The sequence below is a fragment of the Heterodontus francisci genome, chromosome 1 (genome assembly GCF_036365525.1).
Source record: "Heterodontus francisci isolate sHetFra1 chromosome 1, sHetFra1.hap1, whole genome shotgun sequence".
In the NCBI taxonomy this organism is placed as follows: domain Eukaryota; kingdom Metazoa; phylum Chordata; class Chondrichthyes; order Heterodontiformes; family Heterodontidae; genus Heterodontus; species Heterodontus francisci.
Genome location: NC_090371.1, coordinates 172,734,643 through 172,749,540, shown reverse-complemented (window position 1 = coordinate 172,749,540; position 14,898 = coordinate 172,734,643). Strand labels below are relative to the sequence as shown.

General features: G+C 44.1%; 1 protein-coding gene across 1 annotated transcript in view; it reads right to left on the bottom strand.

Annotated features, from left to right (window-relative positions):
- LOC137349174 (sodium-dependent organic anion transporter-like) overlaps positions 1-13,657 on the bottom strand; it is a 54,036-nt gene extending 40,379 nt beyond the window's left edge. The window contains exon 1 of the mRNA XM_068014621.1: positions 13,230-13,657. Within this exon, the coding sequence (XP_067870722.1) occupies positions 13,230-13,624 (395 nt within the window). The 5' untranslated portion in view covers positions 13,625-13,657. The remainder of the gene's footprint in view (positions 1-13,229) is intronic.
- Between the last annotated feature and the right edge of the window lie 1,241 nt (positions 13,658-14,898).

Here is a 14,898-nt window from a genome sequence, read left to right as displayed (position 1 = left end):
GTTTTTGTGATAAGAATAACAATGAGGCTAACACTGCTCACTGTCATAACAGAGAAATATGACAGCAACTTCTGGACCACGCACCGGCGCAGTGAAATGGCAGAAATCTTGAGAAGTTGCTGTCAGAGATATACTGCTCCTCCACAGGATGCACTGTAACAGTCCTCGCTGATAGACTTGACAATGAAGTGACTACACCTGCTGTACTTGCTTACTGTTTCTGCACTTAAAATGGCTGAGAAAGGTGGGCTGGTGCATTTGGGAGTGAGTTTTTAACAGTGTGATAAGTGATAATTACTGCTGAACAACCTCTGTGGCCATGTGAAATCTCATTCTCTCAGAAGAAAATTAGTGTTAGAGATTATGAAAAAATTTAAATAATCTTTTAGTTTACTTTTTCTGTGTGTTTCTTTTATCTCTCTCCCTTAATCTCATATGTAGTTCCCAATTTTTATTTCACTTTATGTACATCATTTAAATCTAATTTCTATTTCCTGCTCTGTATTTCCTGGTTTCGATTCTCTGGTGCCGAAAATAGGATAAGGCCTATTAGCTGATGCAGGGATCACGATGCGCAATTATTCTGTGCCCGATGGAAATGATGCAGACAGCATGCTGTCTGCTCATAACTATGATTGAAATGTGCAGCCCAGCACTAAAGCACTGGCTGTGTGGCTGCACACTAGGCAGGAGGCCCAAGTTCAAGAGAGGTTAGCACCAATAAAGCTAGCTTGCACTTCTTAAAGGGGATGTGCATTCTGGCTGTAGCAGGGGCTGGAATTTGATGTGTAAGAGTTTCTCAGAAGGAAAAAACTGGAGCAATGGAGCAGCAGGCCAGAGAGAGGGCTCCCAGGTTCTCAGACATAATGCTAGGTAACTTAGAGCAGCAGGTGGAAAGGTGGAGAGAGGTCATCTTTCTGCAGGTGGCCAGGAGGCCCTCCAGACACACACTTAGAAAAGTACAGGAGTAGATAACCACAGAGATTAATACTAGGAGTCTGTCCTCAAGGACATGGATACAATGGCGTAAACTGTTCACATGAGTGGTCAAGGTCATTGAATGAATCCTCACATGCCATCTCCTACCCACCAACCTGGCACACTGTTCAATGCAGCACACCCCCATCACTCAGCCGTCAACAATCTTTCGCAAGCAGAACTCAGACCTAACAGTCAAATGCTCCATCTCATCCTAAGACATTTGCCACTGTGCAAGCCTCACAGCCACATTTCACAACTTCCACATACTGTCAGCTATTCAATTATGACAGATACATCACCCAAAGACATTGCAACACGCTCACTGACACTTTTCCTGCTCTCTTGCAGAACAAGGTGGCCCATAACAGGAGCAAACAACATAGAACCAGTGAGCACTGACATGACTACATGTCCTCAGTCCCTTAGAGGAGATGGTGCTCCAAATTATTGGCAGAGCCATTGGAACTGACACCAAATCTGTATAGTCTCAGTACAGCAGTCCACCATATAGTGAGTGACGCACTATTCTTCTTGGCTGCACAGGTATTTCTGCAGAAACATCTTGATACAGGGGCTGGAATTTATGTTGAGCGGGAAACCCCACCCACTGGTCAAAAAGTTGGGGATGAGCCCGCCTCCATAGGTCTGGGAGCCATGCCAGGATTTTACGTGGCCCAGGCCCTTAATTGGCCTTGGGCAGGACTTCCGCCCCTCTGAGGCAGGAAGTCCCACCTCCAAGAGCTGTCACCCAATCAGCAGTCCATCAACTCGCAGTCCCAGCAGCACTACCGGGAGCAGTGGCCACTGCTGAGACTGCACACAGCTTCAGCAGCAAGAGGGATGCCAGCCCCGGAAAAAAGGTAAGTTTGTAGGGCCTCGCGGAGACAATTGGTCAGGCTCCAGTGAGGCAAAGGGGTTCGGTTGGGAGGGGGAAATGTTGCATAGTAGAGTTGGTTGGCTGTGAGGGGGGCCCTCTGTGGGGCACAGGGTGTCCGATCAGGAACACCTCCCCAGCACACAAGGATGCCACCAGGGTTTAATTGGCGACCTACTGGGGGACCTCAGTCACCTGCCGGCCTGTGGTAAAATACCAGCAGTGGTGGGAGGAGGCCCTTAAGTCGCAGTTAATTGACCACTTAAGGGCCTTGATTGGCCTGGGGCAGACGGGCTGTTTCTCACCGCCACTGCCCCTTGTAAAATTGCAGTGGGGGCATGAAGGCGTCGGAAACAACACCACCCACCTCCTACACAATTTTACAACCTCCCCCGCTACCAGCCTGCTCCTGCAAGGGGACGTAAAATTCCAGCCAGGATTGTTGCAAGGCATCAGGGCAATGGGATTCATTCTGGATTGCTCTAATAAACAGCCAGCACAGACATGATGGGGCAAATAGCATTCTTCTATGGTGTAAACATCTTTGATTGTATGCTCAGTGTCTGTGCCCTTCTCAGGCCTTAGTTACAGAGTACCTTCTTTCGTGATCAGGCCTTCTTGCAGAACAAAATTATACAGCATGCAGCCGATGTCAATGATCTGGGAGGGCTGCACAGCTTCCTGACCTGTTGAGTCATATAGAGGCACATACAATGACAGTGGCACTCTGATGGAGCAGGACATATGTGCACCACAGTTGCACCAGTGACATGGCCAATTTCCTAGGATCACAGCTTTTGAATAAATCAGTTGGCTCCAATTGCCCAAACAGCTCAAATAGCTTATAGCTCAAATTTGGCTGGGGGAGGGGGTTGATAAGAGAAATCACTGTGGCACTTGCCACAATGTAGAGTGCTGAGCAATGTTAGCTGAAGATTTTTTTGACCTATGACACAAACATCATAACCCAACCAATGATTCCATCCCCCTCCCCAGCTACTGGCCTAGGCTGAAGGGAACTGTTCACAATCTCTCCATTGTTTCTAACCCAGATCCTGGCTATCACAAAGACCAGCTACTTCCACTTCTGTAGCATCACCCGCATCCAATTCTGCCTCAGCCATCACCTGATGAAACTCCTATTCACTGCACCATTGTCACCTCCAGACTTGACAAAGTCCAATACTGTCCTGGATAGGCTCACACCCTGCTACTGCCTGAGAAAGGTGGAAATCATAGGCTGGGAATATACCATTTCTTGATTTGCTCCTAGCACGTTCTTGGCTCTACTGAACAAAACATTTTCCTTTCTAAAATCGTCTGCTGATACATTTCTTGGAGAAGGAAGCCTGGAAGTCAGTTTGATATTTTCTTAAGTTTTGGGCCATTGAAAAACAAAAAATTCTCTAGTATAATGGAAGAGGCTGCTTATTTGGTGATTGTAAAGAAGGTCAAGATACTCTTTGACAAGTATTAAAATTTGTATGTATTTTCTACCTCTACGTGTGCAAGAAACATGAACGGAATTGTAAGGCAAGGCATTTAATATCTGTTCTGATGAAAGGTCACTGACCTGAAACGTTAACTTTGCTTTTCTTTCCACAGATGCTGCCAGACCTGCTGAGTATATTCCACCACGTTTTGTTTTTATTTCAGATTTCCAGCATCTGCAGTATTTTGCTTTTATTATGTAATATCTGAGCTCTCTGTTTTGTTGAGAAAGTATTTATTTCTAATAGTCTGTTATTTAATGGATTTAGTGTGGTAACTTGAAATCACTTCAGTAATAAATAAAAGTTGTTTTCAGCCACATGTGGTGCCCCCATGTCTTATTGATGGTGACAGAGGCCATGGAGAAACTAAAGGTAACAAATGTAGAAACACAACAGCTCGTGTCCATTGGAACTGGCCAGATTTGTATTGTAAAGTAAAAGTGCCCAAACCTACTGTGACCCTAGCAGATCAAATTGTCTAAGGAACAAGATGCATCACACATTGTTAAGATCACAGATAAGTCAGTTTGATTACCAGTTATGATGCAGTGCTTAAGCAATAAAATACGGGAATATTTTTCTGTCGCACGTACTGTACATGAATACTTTTTACTGGATATCGACTCATAATTACAGAAATAAATATATATTTTCTTTAATTTTAGTAATTACTCAAAATACTGGCTGAACACTAATGAATTAAATATTTAGTAAAATGAATATATTAACAAAAGCTAAATATATGGATCCTGGAAATCTGCTATAATAAAATCAAACAGCTGGAAATACTGGGCTGAATTTTACCTTGGGCGGACAGGAATTCACCACCAATGTAAAAGTCGGTGGCGAGCCCACTTCCGCCTAGCCTGGGGAACCGGCCCGTATTTTACGGGTCCCCGGGCTTTAATTGTCACGAGGTGGGACTTCCACCAACTTGAGGGAGGAGGTCCCGCCTCACTGAGCTGCTGGCCAATCAGCGGGCCGGCAGCTCTTAGTCCCAGCAGCGCCACCGGGAGCAGTGGCCACTGCTGAGACTGCAGCCCAGCCGACGCCATGGACCCTAGAGAGTGAGTGAGTTGGGCATGCCTCAACAGGGGGATCGGTCCATCCCTGGTGAGGCTGGAGTGGTAGGTTGGGGGGGGGGGGTGTGGCGTCTTGGGTCCTGTGGGTGGGTTGGGAGGCGGGTGTGGCCCTCAATCGGGTAAACTGTGCTCGACTGCCATGCCCCCCCCCCCACCACGGGGCGCTGAAAGGCCAGCAGCTATCGCTGGGCAGCCTTTCATGTCCCCAGCACGCCCGCTTTCTATGGGTAAAATACCCATGGAGGCGGGCGAGGGCCATTAAGTGGCCACTTAAGGGCCTTGATTCGCCTCAGGCGGGCGGGCCATTTCCGCCCCACGCCCGACCATCGTAAAGTCGACCAGAGGCAGGAATGGGGCAGATAGGCGTCACGGAGCCTCCCACTCAATGTTACGCTGCACCCATGCCACCAACTGACCCGCTGGGGCAGCATAAAATTCAGCCCACTCAGTAAGTCAGACAACATCTATGGAGATAGAAACAGAGGTAAATGGGGATAATTTTAAATACCAAAAGCAGGTGGGTTTGGTTCATGTGGGAGCTTAAAATGAAAAAAGACTGAAACAGGAAGTTAACACACCTTAAAACTGCCCACTCCTTTTTTAACGGAGGTGGGACAGAGGTCAGGTGACCAATCTGCTCTCAGGAGGAGAATCAGCCATTAAATCCTTTTAAAGAGGTTGCATGCCTCCATTTTAACAAAGTTTCTAATTTAACCCATGTTGGCCAGGCTTCCCGGGCCTCAGGAAACCTAACAGGTAAAAGGAAATGAGAAAGGCTGAATCCATCAGACAAGTATTTGTACAACACTGTTTGTGGACCGGGGGGAGCAGGGGTGTTTCATCCATGCCCAACAAGCTTATCCTGTAAATCCCCCACATCCATAGTCTCCTCTTGACCATCCCCATCACTGACCCACCCCCCACCCATCTCCCACTAACCCCCACATTACTGAACCCCTGATCTCCATCACCAACAACTCCCCCAACCGGTACCACAATCTCCCTGGTGCACTCCCTCCGTTGCACTCCCTCTATGGCAAGTATATACTTCGTTAGATGAGGAGGCCAAAACTGTGCACAATACCCCAGGTGCAGTCTCACCAAAGCTTTATACAATTGCAGCAAGACATAATTACTCCTGTACTCAAAACTCCTTGCAATGAAGGCCAACCTACCATTTGCCTTCCTAATTGCTTGCTGCACCTGCACGCTGGCTTTTAGTGACTCATGAACAAGAACGCCCTTTGGACATCAACACTTCCTAACGTCTCGTCATTTAAGAAATACTCTGTCTTTCCGTTCTTTCTACCAAAGTGGATTACTTCCCACTTATTCACATTATATTCCATCTGCCATGTTCTTAGCCTGTCCAAGTCCCCTTGAAGCCTCCTTGCATCCTCCTTACAACTTACATTCCCATTTAGTTTTGTGTCATCAGCAAATTTGGAAATGTTACATTCGGTCCCCACATCCAAATCATTGATATAGATTGTGAACAGCTGCGGCCCAAGCACTGATCCTTGCAGTACCCCACTAGTAACAGCCTGCCATCCTGAGAATGACCTGTTTATTCCTACTCTGTTTTTTGTCTGTTATCCAATTCTCAATCCATACCAGTATATTACCCTTAATCCCATGTGCTCTAATTTTGTTTACTAACCTCCTGTGTGAGACCTTATCAAAAGCCTTCTGAAAATCGAAAAACACCACATCCACTGGTTCTCCTTTATCTATGCTACAAGTAACTTCCTCATAAAACGCAAACAGATTTGTCAAACATGATTTCCCTTTCACAAATCCATGTTGACTCTGCCCAATCATATCGTTATTTTCTAAGTGTCCGGTTATTACATCCTTTATAATAGATTCCAACATTTTCTCTAATACTGACGTCAAACTAACAGGCCTGTAGTTCCCCATTTTCTCTTTCCCTCCTTTCTTAAATAGTGGGGTTACATTTGCTACTTTCCAGTCTGCTGGAACCCTTACAGAATCTATAGAAGTTTGAAAGATAACCACCAATGCATCCATTATTTCTATAGCCACCTCCTTCAATACTTTGGGATGTAGCTCATTTGGTCCATGGTATTCATCAACCTTCAATCCAGTTAATTTTTTGAGTACGCCCTCTTTATTGATACTAATTTCTTTCAGTTCCTCATTTTCACAAGTCCCTTGGTTCCCAAGTATTTTTGGGAGATATTCTGTATCTTCCTCTGTGAAGACAGACACAAGGTAATTGCTTAGTTTCTCCTCCATTTCCCTATTCTGCATTATAAATTCTCCTCTCTCTGCCTGTTAGGAACCCACATTTGTTCTTGCTAATCTTTTCCTTTTCACATACCGAAAGAAGCTTTTACAGTCCGCCTTTATGTTTCTCACTAGCTTGCTTTCATATTCTCTTTTCCCTTTCTTTATCAGTTTCTTAGTCATCCTTTGCTGGATTCTAAATTGCTCCCAGTCTTTGGGTTTACCACTTTTTCTGGCAGACCTTTAACTTCTTTTCTTAATCATGGTTGATTCATATTTTCTGTTGGGTTTTGTGTCTTAGAGGGATGTATATTTGTTGTAGACCATGTATTACTGCTTTGAATACTTCGCTGTTTGCTCGAGTCATTTTAAACAGACTCCAGAAGCTGGCTGAGCGTATCTACCCTGAGACACAGTGTGGCTTTCGAGCAGAGAGATCCACATGCTGTTCTACCTTTGCCAGCTACAGGAGAAATGCCACGAACAACAGATGCCCCTCTACGTTGCTTTCATAGATCTCACCAAAGCCTTTGACCTTATCAGCAGACATGGTTTCTTCAGACTACAAGCAAAGATCGGGTGTCCACCAAAGCTACTAAGTATCATCACCTCATTCCATGACAATATGAAAGGCATAATTCTGCATAGTGGTGCCTTAACAGACCCCTTTCCTATCCTGAGTGGCGTGAAACAGGGCTGTGTTCTCGCACCTACACTGTTTGGGATCTTCTTCTCACTGCTGCTCTCACATGTGTTCAAGTCTTCAGAAGAAGGAAATTTCCTCCACACAAGATCAGATGGCAGGTTGTTCAACCTTGCCCCTCTTAGAGTGAAGACCAAAGTACGGAAAGTCCTCATCAGGGAACTCCTCTTTGCTGACGATGCTGCATTAACATCCCACACAGAAGAGTGTCTGCAGAGACTCATCGACAGGATTGCGGCTGCCTGCAATGAAACTGGCCTAACCATCAGCCTCAAGAAAATGAACATCATGGGACAGGACGTTAGAAATGCTCCATCCAGCAATATCGGCGACCACGCTCTGGAAGTGGTTCAAGAATTCACCTACCTAGGCTCAACTATCACCAGTAACCTGTCTCTCGATGCAGAAATCAACAAGCGCATGGGAAAGGCTTCCACTGTTATGTCCAGACTAGCCAAGAGAGTGTGGGAAAATGGCACACTGACACAGAATACAAAAGTCTGAGTGTTTCAAACCTGTGTCCTCAGTACCTTGCTCTACGGCAGCGAGGCCTGGACAATATATGTCAGCCAAGAGAGGCGTCTCAACTCATTACATCTTCGTTGCCTCCAGAGAATCCTTGGCATCAGGTGGCAGGACCATATCTCCAACACAGAAGTCCTCGAGGCAGCCAACATCTCCTGCATATACACCCCACTAAGCCAGCGGCGCTTGAAATGGCTTGGCCAAGTGAGTCGCATGGAAGGTGGCAGGATCCCCAAGGACACATTGTACAGTGAGTTCGTCACTGGCATCAGACCCACCGGCCGTCCGTGTCTCCGCTTTAAAGACGTCTGTAAACGCGACATGAAGTCCTGTGACATTGACCACAAGTCTTGGGAGTCAGTTGCCAGTGATCGCCAGAGCTGGCGGACAGCCATAAAGGCGTGGCTAAAGAGTGGCCAGTCGAAGAGACTTAGCAGTTGGCAGGAAAAAAGACAGAAGTGCAAGGAGAGAGCCAATTGTGTAACAGCCCCGACAACCAATTTTATCTGCAGCGCCTATGGAAGAGTCTGTCACTCTAGAATTGGCCTTTATAGCCACTCCAGGTGCTGCTCCACAAACCACTGACCACCTCTAGGCACATACCCATTGTCTTTCGAGACAAGGACGCAAAAGAAGAGCCATTGCTTATCTACTGTCAAATCTTTTAGTGTATTTTTCCACCGTAGCCAATTTGCACCTCATACCTTCATAGCTTCCTTTGTCCAGATTTAAGACTCTAGTTTCAGAATGAACTATCACTTTCAAACTTAATGTAAAATTCTATTATGTTATGGTCACTATTTCCCAAAGGCTCCTTTGCAGTAACGTTATTAATTAGCTATTGCCCTCATTACATAATATTAAATCTAAAATAGCCTGATCCCTACTTGGTTCTTCAATGTACTGCTCCAGAATCCCATCTCGTACACATTCCAGGAATTCATCCTCTACAGTATTAGTGCTGATTAGGTTTACCCAATCTATATGAAAATTGAAGTTTTCCATTATTACTGTATTACCCATGTTACATGCTCCTCTAATTTCCTGACTAATTTCCATGCCCAACATTACCACTACTGTTTGGTGGCCTACATGCAACTCCCACCAATGTTTGCTGCCCCTTGCTGTTTCTTAGCTCCACCCAAATTGATTCTACATCTTGATCCTTCAATCTAAGATCCTCTCTCATTAATGTACTGATCTCGTTCTGTATTAAGAGCGCTACCCCACTTCCTTTTCCTTTTTGCCCGTCCTTCCTAAATGATGAATATCTTTGATTGTTCAGTTCCTAGTCCTGGTCACCCTGTAATCACGTCTCTGTAATGGAAATTAAATCATACCCATTTACCTCTATTTGTGCCTTCAAATCATTTACCTTGTTGTGAATGCTGCTTGCATTCAGATAGAGTTCCCTTAACTTTGTCTTTTTAACATTATTCCACATTCTGATCCTATTTGATGCTTGCCTTCACTTCGTCTGTCTTCTAATTTTGCTTACTACTGTTCTACTTCTTCTTACCAGTTTTGCTCCCTCCAATCCTCTCTTCCGTCCACACTCAGATAATCAATTCCCATATTGCTACCTAGCTCTCTTGCCTTCTCCTCTCTCTCTAAATTATCACATCGTTCCTCACTTGATCCCTTGCCCACACTATTTAGTTTAAAGCTCTCTCTACCTCCCTAGTTATAGGACTTACCAGAACACTAGTTGCAGCATGGTTCAGGTGAAGACACTCCGATGATACAGCTCCCATTTTCCCCAGTACTGGTGCCAACGCCCCATGAATTGAAACCCATTTCTCCCATACCAATCTTTGAGCCATGCTAAATATGTTATTGATGTGAATGTCAAGCACTACCTAAGGAGATACTCACCATTTGATGTTCGGTTGTTGCTGAAGCTGTGAAGAGGACTTTGAAATACATTGGAGACATTCTGAGACACTTTGGCAAGTGTTCAGCAACACTCTGACATTTATTCTGCAGATTCTCTGAGGAACTTCACCTAAAAAGAGTAAGTGCTGTGCTACTCTACCTTATTGGATATCTTCTAAAGGGCACCAGGTAAATGGGAGTACTTGGTTATGGGCATCTTGCTAGGGGTTCCTCTTGGCAGGAATGGGAGGAAGATATTAAGGTAAGGCAGAGCAGCACCAGCTGCTGAACAGGGCAGGAGGATGTTGGATTTCTTACTCCCTCTGGGTAGAGGACATCTCTCCTCCTCTGGACCTCCTCCACTAGGGCCACATCCTGCAATGTGCCACTCTATGCCAACCAGTGCAATCCACAGGGAGGGAGCTGGGGACAGAAAGGGAGGGAGGGAGGGAGAAGGAGGGACAGAGAGTGAAGGAGTGAGAGAGAGGGACAGAGAGAGGGAGGGAGAGAGAGAGCAGAGAGAGAGTGGGGGGGGGCAGAGAGACAGAAGGGGCAGAGAGAGCAGCAGAGAGAGAAGGGGCAGAGAAGCGGAAGAGAGAGAGAGGGGCTAGAGAGAGTGGGGTGTTATGATCAGGTGAGAAATGTATCTAGGGGTCTGTTACTATCTTCACCTGGTCTTATTATAACAGGGTTTAATTTTAAACACACTTGTGTTTTGAGCTCCTCTTTTTGTGAATCCTTGTTCACAGTTTTCCAGTTATAAGACAAAGAAACCAATTCACACAGGCTTTCTCAGGTTTAAAGAAGAAAGATGATTTCAAACTTAAACTCTAATACAGTTCACGCCTATAATATATGACGCGCCCACACTAGCATGCGCACGTGATATACACATGCAGATAAGAACAGAAAAGAGAAGAAAAGATGAGGTGGAACAGTTTGAGGCAATCTCTTGTTAAAGTGCTTCGAGCTCACGGTTTAGTCCTTTTTGTAAGCAGTCTTGCTTTTGTCAGGGCCTAGTAGTCTTCTTAAAACCTTGTTCACGTAGGAAACTTTTCTCTCTTTGAGTTTCACGTGTTTTCACAGGATTCAGTTCCATGGTAAGAAGATGGAAGCAGGCAGGAGAGATGTCTTCTTGCTTCTGGTCCAGGAGAGATCTTTACTCCATGATCACATGCCTCTGCCTCTGAGTTCAAAATCCTTTGTTGGAAATTCAAATTCTCTGCCACAGCCAGTTAGTCATGTGACTAAAGCTGGTCTGACCACTTCTTCTGTGTATTGGGGAAGTAACGACTGGGTCCCCATTGTTCCAACAGTGCTAGTACGATGCAAATGTCCTTCTAGTCAGGGCTTGCAATTTTAAGTTTTAATGTTCAGGTGGCAAAATAATGTTGGCCTCAGTCTTGGTAGGTGAGGGGTTTGCCTGACCCGGGGCAGAGAGAGAGTGGGGGCAGAGAGAGATGGGAGAGAGAAGGCAACAGAGAGGGGGCAGAGAGAATGACGGGAGAGAGAGAGAGAGAAAAAGGGGGCAGAGAGCGAGGGGGACATCACAGAGACGGGGGACACAGAGACATGGGGGAGAGAGCGACAGATGGAGACAGACAGGTAGACAGACAGAGAAGCGGAAGAGAGCGCGATCAAGATCACTCCTGACAATGGCCATCTATCTGGAGTTCTCCACATTGTTACAGCAAGTGTGCAGGCAAATGTTGACTACTTGAGCAAGCAAAAAAATGCCTGGTGTCTCACTAAATCTGTGTCCAACATAGTGACCAGAAAGTAAGTCAATAAATTAACCTTCTCATTTAAAGCTTCTTCACAAGAATGTAGCTTTGTTGTTGTTTTGATTAATAGTAAGATAAATTTTTATCTTTCTGAAATTGTCTCACCAGCCCCCTATGTAAGACAAGAATTGTAATGTGGTCCCCCCACACAAAAATGTCAGGACACCCCTGCTTCAAGCCTTTAACCTTGTGTTTTAAAATAACCTAGCATCAATTACAAAAGTTATTTGCATTGTCATTACAAACTATTTTGCTAGCTAGCTAATAAAGTTGTGCCGCTCTCCATTTATATTTGTATGCTCAACTACTTTATTTATAGGGAGAAATGTGTTTTAAATTGGACTGTGTTTTGATGGCATTAAATTGGACCTACACTTTATATACAGATTAATCGCCCCCATGTCTGTGGCTGAGTCAATAATTTTGCCAAATATCCGTGGTGTTTCATTTTGGTGCCTATCCTTGGGCACACACCATCCTGACTAGGAACTATATTACCGTTCCTTCACTGTTGCTGGGTCAAAGTCCAGGAACTCCCTAACAGTGAATGCAGCAGTGCCATACAGAGGATTGTTTTCATTGTTCTGTATCTAACTCAGCTCCTTTTGAAGGAGATTGAACAAGCTTGTGCCTAACCATTATTGAGTTACTGATGACTCGCTTTTGTTGACAACAAGTGCTGGTATAATTAAAAATAAACACTAGGAAAGCAAAAGCAGATCCTTTCAAATAACTTCCAGTTTCACTTTGAGTGAACAATGATCACAGGCTGATAGGTAAATTGGCCATTGTAAATTGTCCCTACTGTAGGTAGGTGGTAGGAGAATGGTAGGGAATATGGGATTAATGTAGGAGGGGATGTGGTAGGGAATATGGGATTAATGTAGGATTAGTATAAATGGGTGACTGATGGTCGGCACAGACTCGGTGGGCCAAAGGGCTTGTTTCAGTGCTGTATCTCTCTCTACAGTGAACTGAAGGCAGCAGAGAAATACTAGGAAAACATTGGATTTTGTTATTTAATGTTTGTTACATCCATCCTTTAAGATTTTAATGACAAAATAGATTAATGTGATTTTATAATAGCTTTGAAACAAAAAATATTCAGGAATGGGTACATTTGTAGTGTCGTAATAGTCCTCCATATTTCTGATAAGTTTATAATATTAAGTCTTGATCTTTGATCTACATGCCTCCGTTTATAAAAGAAGCACTGATCTGCAGTTAAATGAGAAATTTGCAGGGCTATGGGGAAAGAGTAGTGGAGTGGCACTAATAGTTGATCTTTCAAAGAGCCAGTCCAGACACGACAATGGTGTCCTTCAGTGCTGTATGATACTGTGATACTAAGGAGAGATTTGGATGGATTACATTTGAAAAATGGATAACTTCATTGCCAAGTTGATTTTTATTACTGCATACACAGTGTTAGTCAAGCTTGGAAAAGGGTCAGGTGATATCAAAGTAAATCCAGGACATTTTCAAATTGTTAAGAAAGTCATGTGAGGTACTGACAATGTAAAGAGAACACAGAGGGGTAGGTTTGCTGTTTATTGTCTGCAACAAAATAGTTAATGTCAGGCAGAAAGGATGTGCAGAGGGGAGAAAAGAACATGCACAACTTGATAAGAGAAATGTGAAGAGGAAACCATAAACACTCACCTGAGATCCATGTCCCCATCAGTCCAGTAGCTCAATACATTTGAAATACTTCCTCCAGGACATGAGCCCATAATAAGCACAGCAACTGCTGGAGCAGGTTTCAACTTAAAAGAAATTGCAAGGGTAAATGCAATGAGTGGCATAATCCCAAACTGGCAAACCATGCCCACAGCTAGTCCCCAGGGTCTCTTCAGGTGAGCCCACAGCTTCTTCAGGTCAACAGTACAGCCCATGGAAAACATGATGAATAGGAGTGCTGCAAAAAGTGGTACACTTACAAAGTTCATCATTTTCTCATTAAACTCTTCATCAGTGATCGTGTTATTTTGATTAAGCTCTTCATTGCTGGTTGGAGTATTCCTGAAAAGTTTTTGACTGTTTGTGAAATTTTCCATTTTACCTTTTACAGCTATACAACCTGCACTGGCTGTCTGCAGCAGAATGTGAACTTGTGTTCCAATGTGTTAAAGTTTTATATGGAAACACTCCAGGCAGAGTTCCTACGTAAAATTGGAATGTATATTTGTATTGGCCAGAGTAAATCTGATATGATTACAAAGCTATTAACCTCTTGAGGACTGGAACAGTGTGCTACAGATTAACTCTGAAATAAGACCTTGCATCAATATACAAAAAGGTATAACCAAGTCAAAAAATTGACATGTATCTGTTATGTGAGCTTTAGCACACAATCCAACTGTTTGGTTGCATTTTGTACTGGTGTGCACCCATTTGCAGTTAAATTTATTAATATTAGTCCTGGATGATGTTATTTAGATGCTCTTGCCAGTTTCTGTGTCTACAATTGATGATTCAAATCACTAAAACAAAAATCTCATTATTCAATAATTTGCAATATATATATTAATATTTGAAACATATTAAGGAGCTGGACCTCAGTATACAGGACATAATTTCAAAGTTTGCAGATAATACAAAATTTGGAAGTATAGTAAACAGTAAAAAGGAAAGTAATTAGACTTCAAGAGGACATAGGCAGACTGGTGAAATGGGCAGAACACAAGGTAGATGCAATTTAATGCAGAGAAGTGTGAATTGATGCATTTTGGTAGAAAGAATGAGGAGAGACAACGTTAACTAAATTGTACAATTCTAAAGCAAGTGCAGGAACAGGAAGACCTCGGGTGAACGTACACAAATCTTTCAAGGTGGCAAGGCAAGTTGAGAAGACTGTTGATAAAGCACATGAGACCGTGGCTCAGGGCTGGATTTTAAAGTGCAGATAGGCTGGGAGCAGTGGGAGCGTGATATCATGTCAGAAACCTGGAAATAAGTGCCACACATCTGTCAGTGGCTTTTTATTCATTCCTGGGGTATGAGCATCACTAGCAAAGCCAGCATTTGTTGGCCATCCCTAATTCCCCTTGAGATGTTGGTGATGAACCACCTTCTTGAATTGCTGCAGTACATGTGGTATTTCCAGAGTGCTGTTAGAGAGGGAGTGCCAGGATTTGTGACTCAGTGACAGAGAAGGAATGGCTAGATGTTTCCAAGTCAGGATGGTGTGTGGCTTGGAAGGGAACTTATAGTTGGTGGTGTTCCCATGTTTCTGCTGTCCTTGTTCTTCCAGGTCAGTTGTTCGCAAAGTGTTTCCCGTGGGCTGGTCCAAAATGCGAGTCACTGATGGGCAATGCCACAGCTGAGGCCA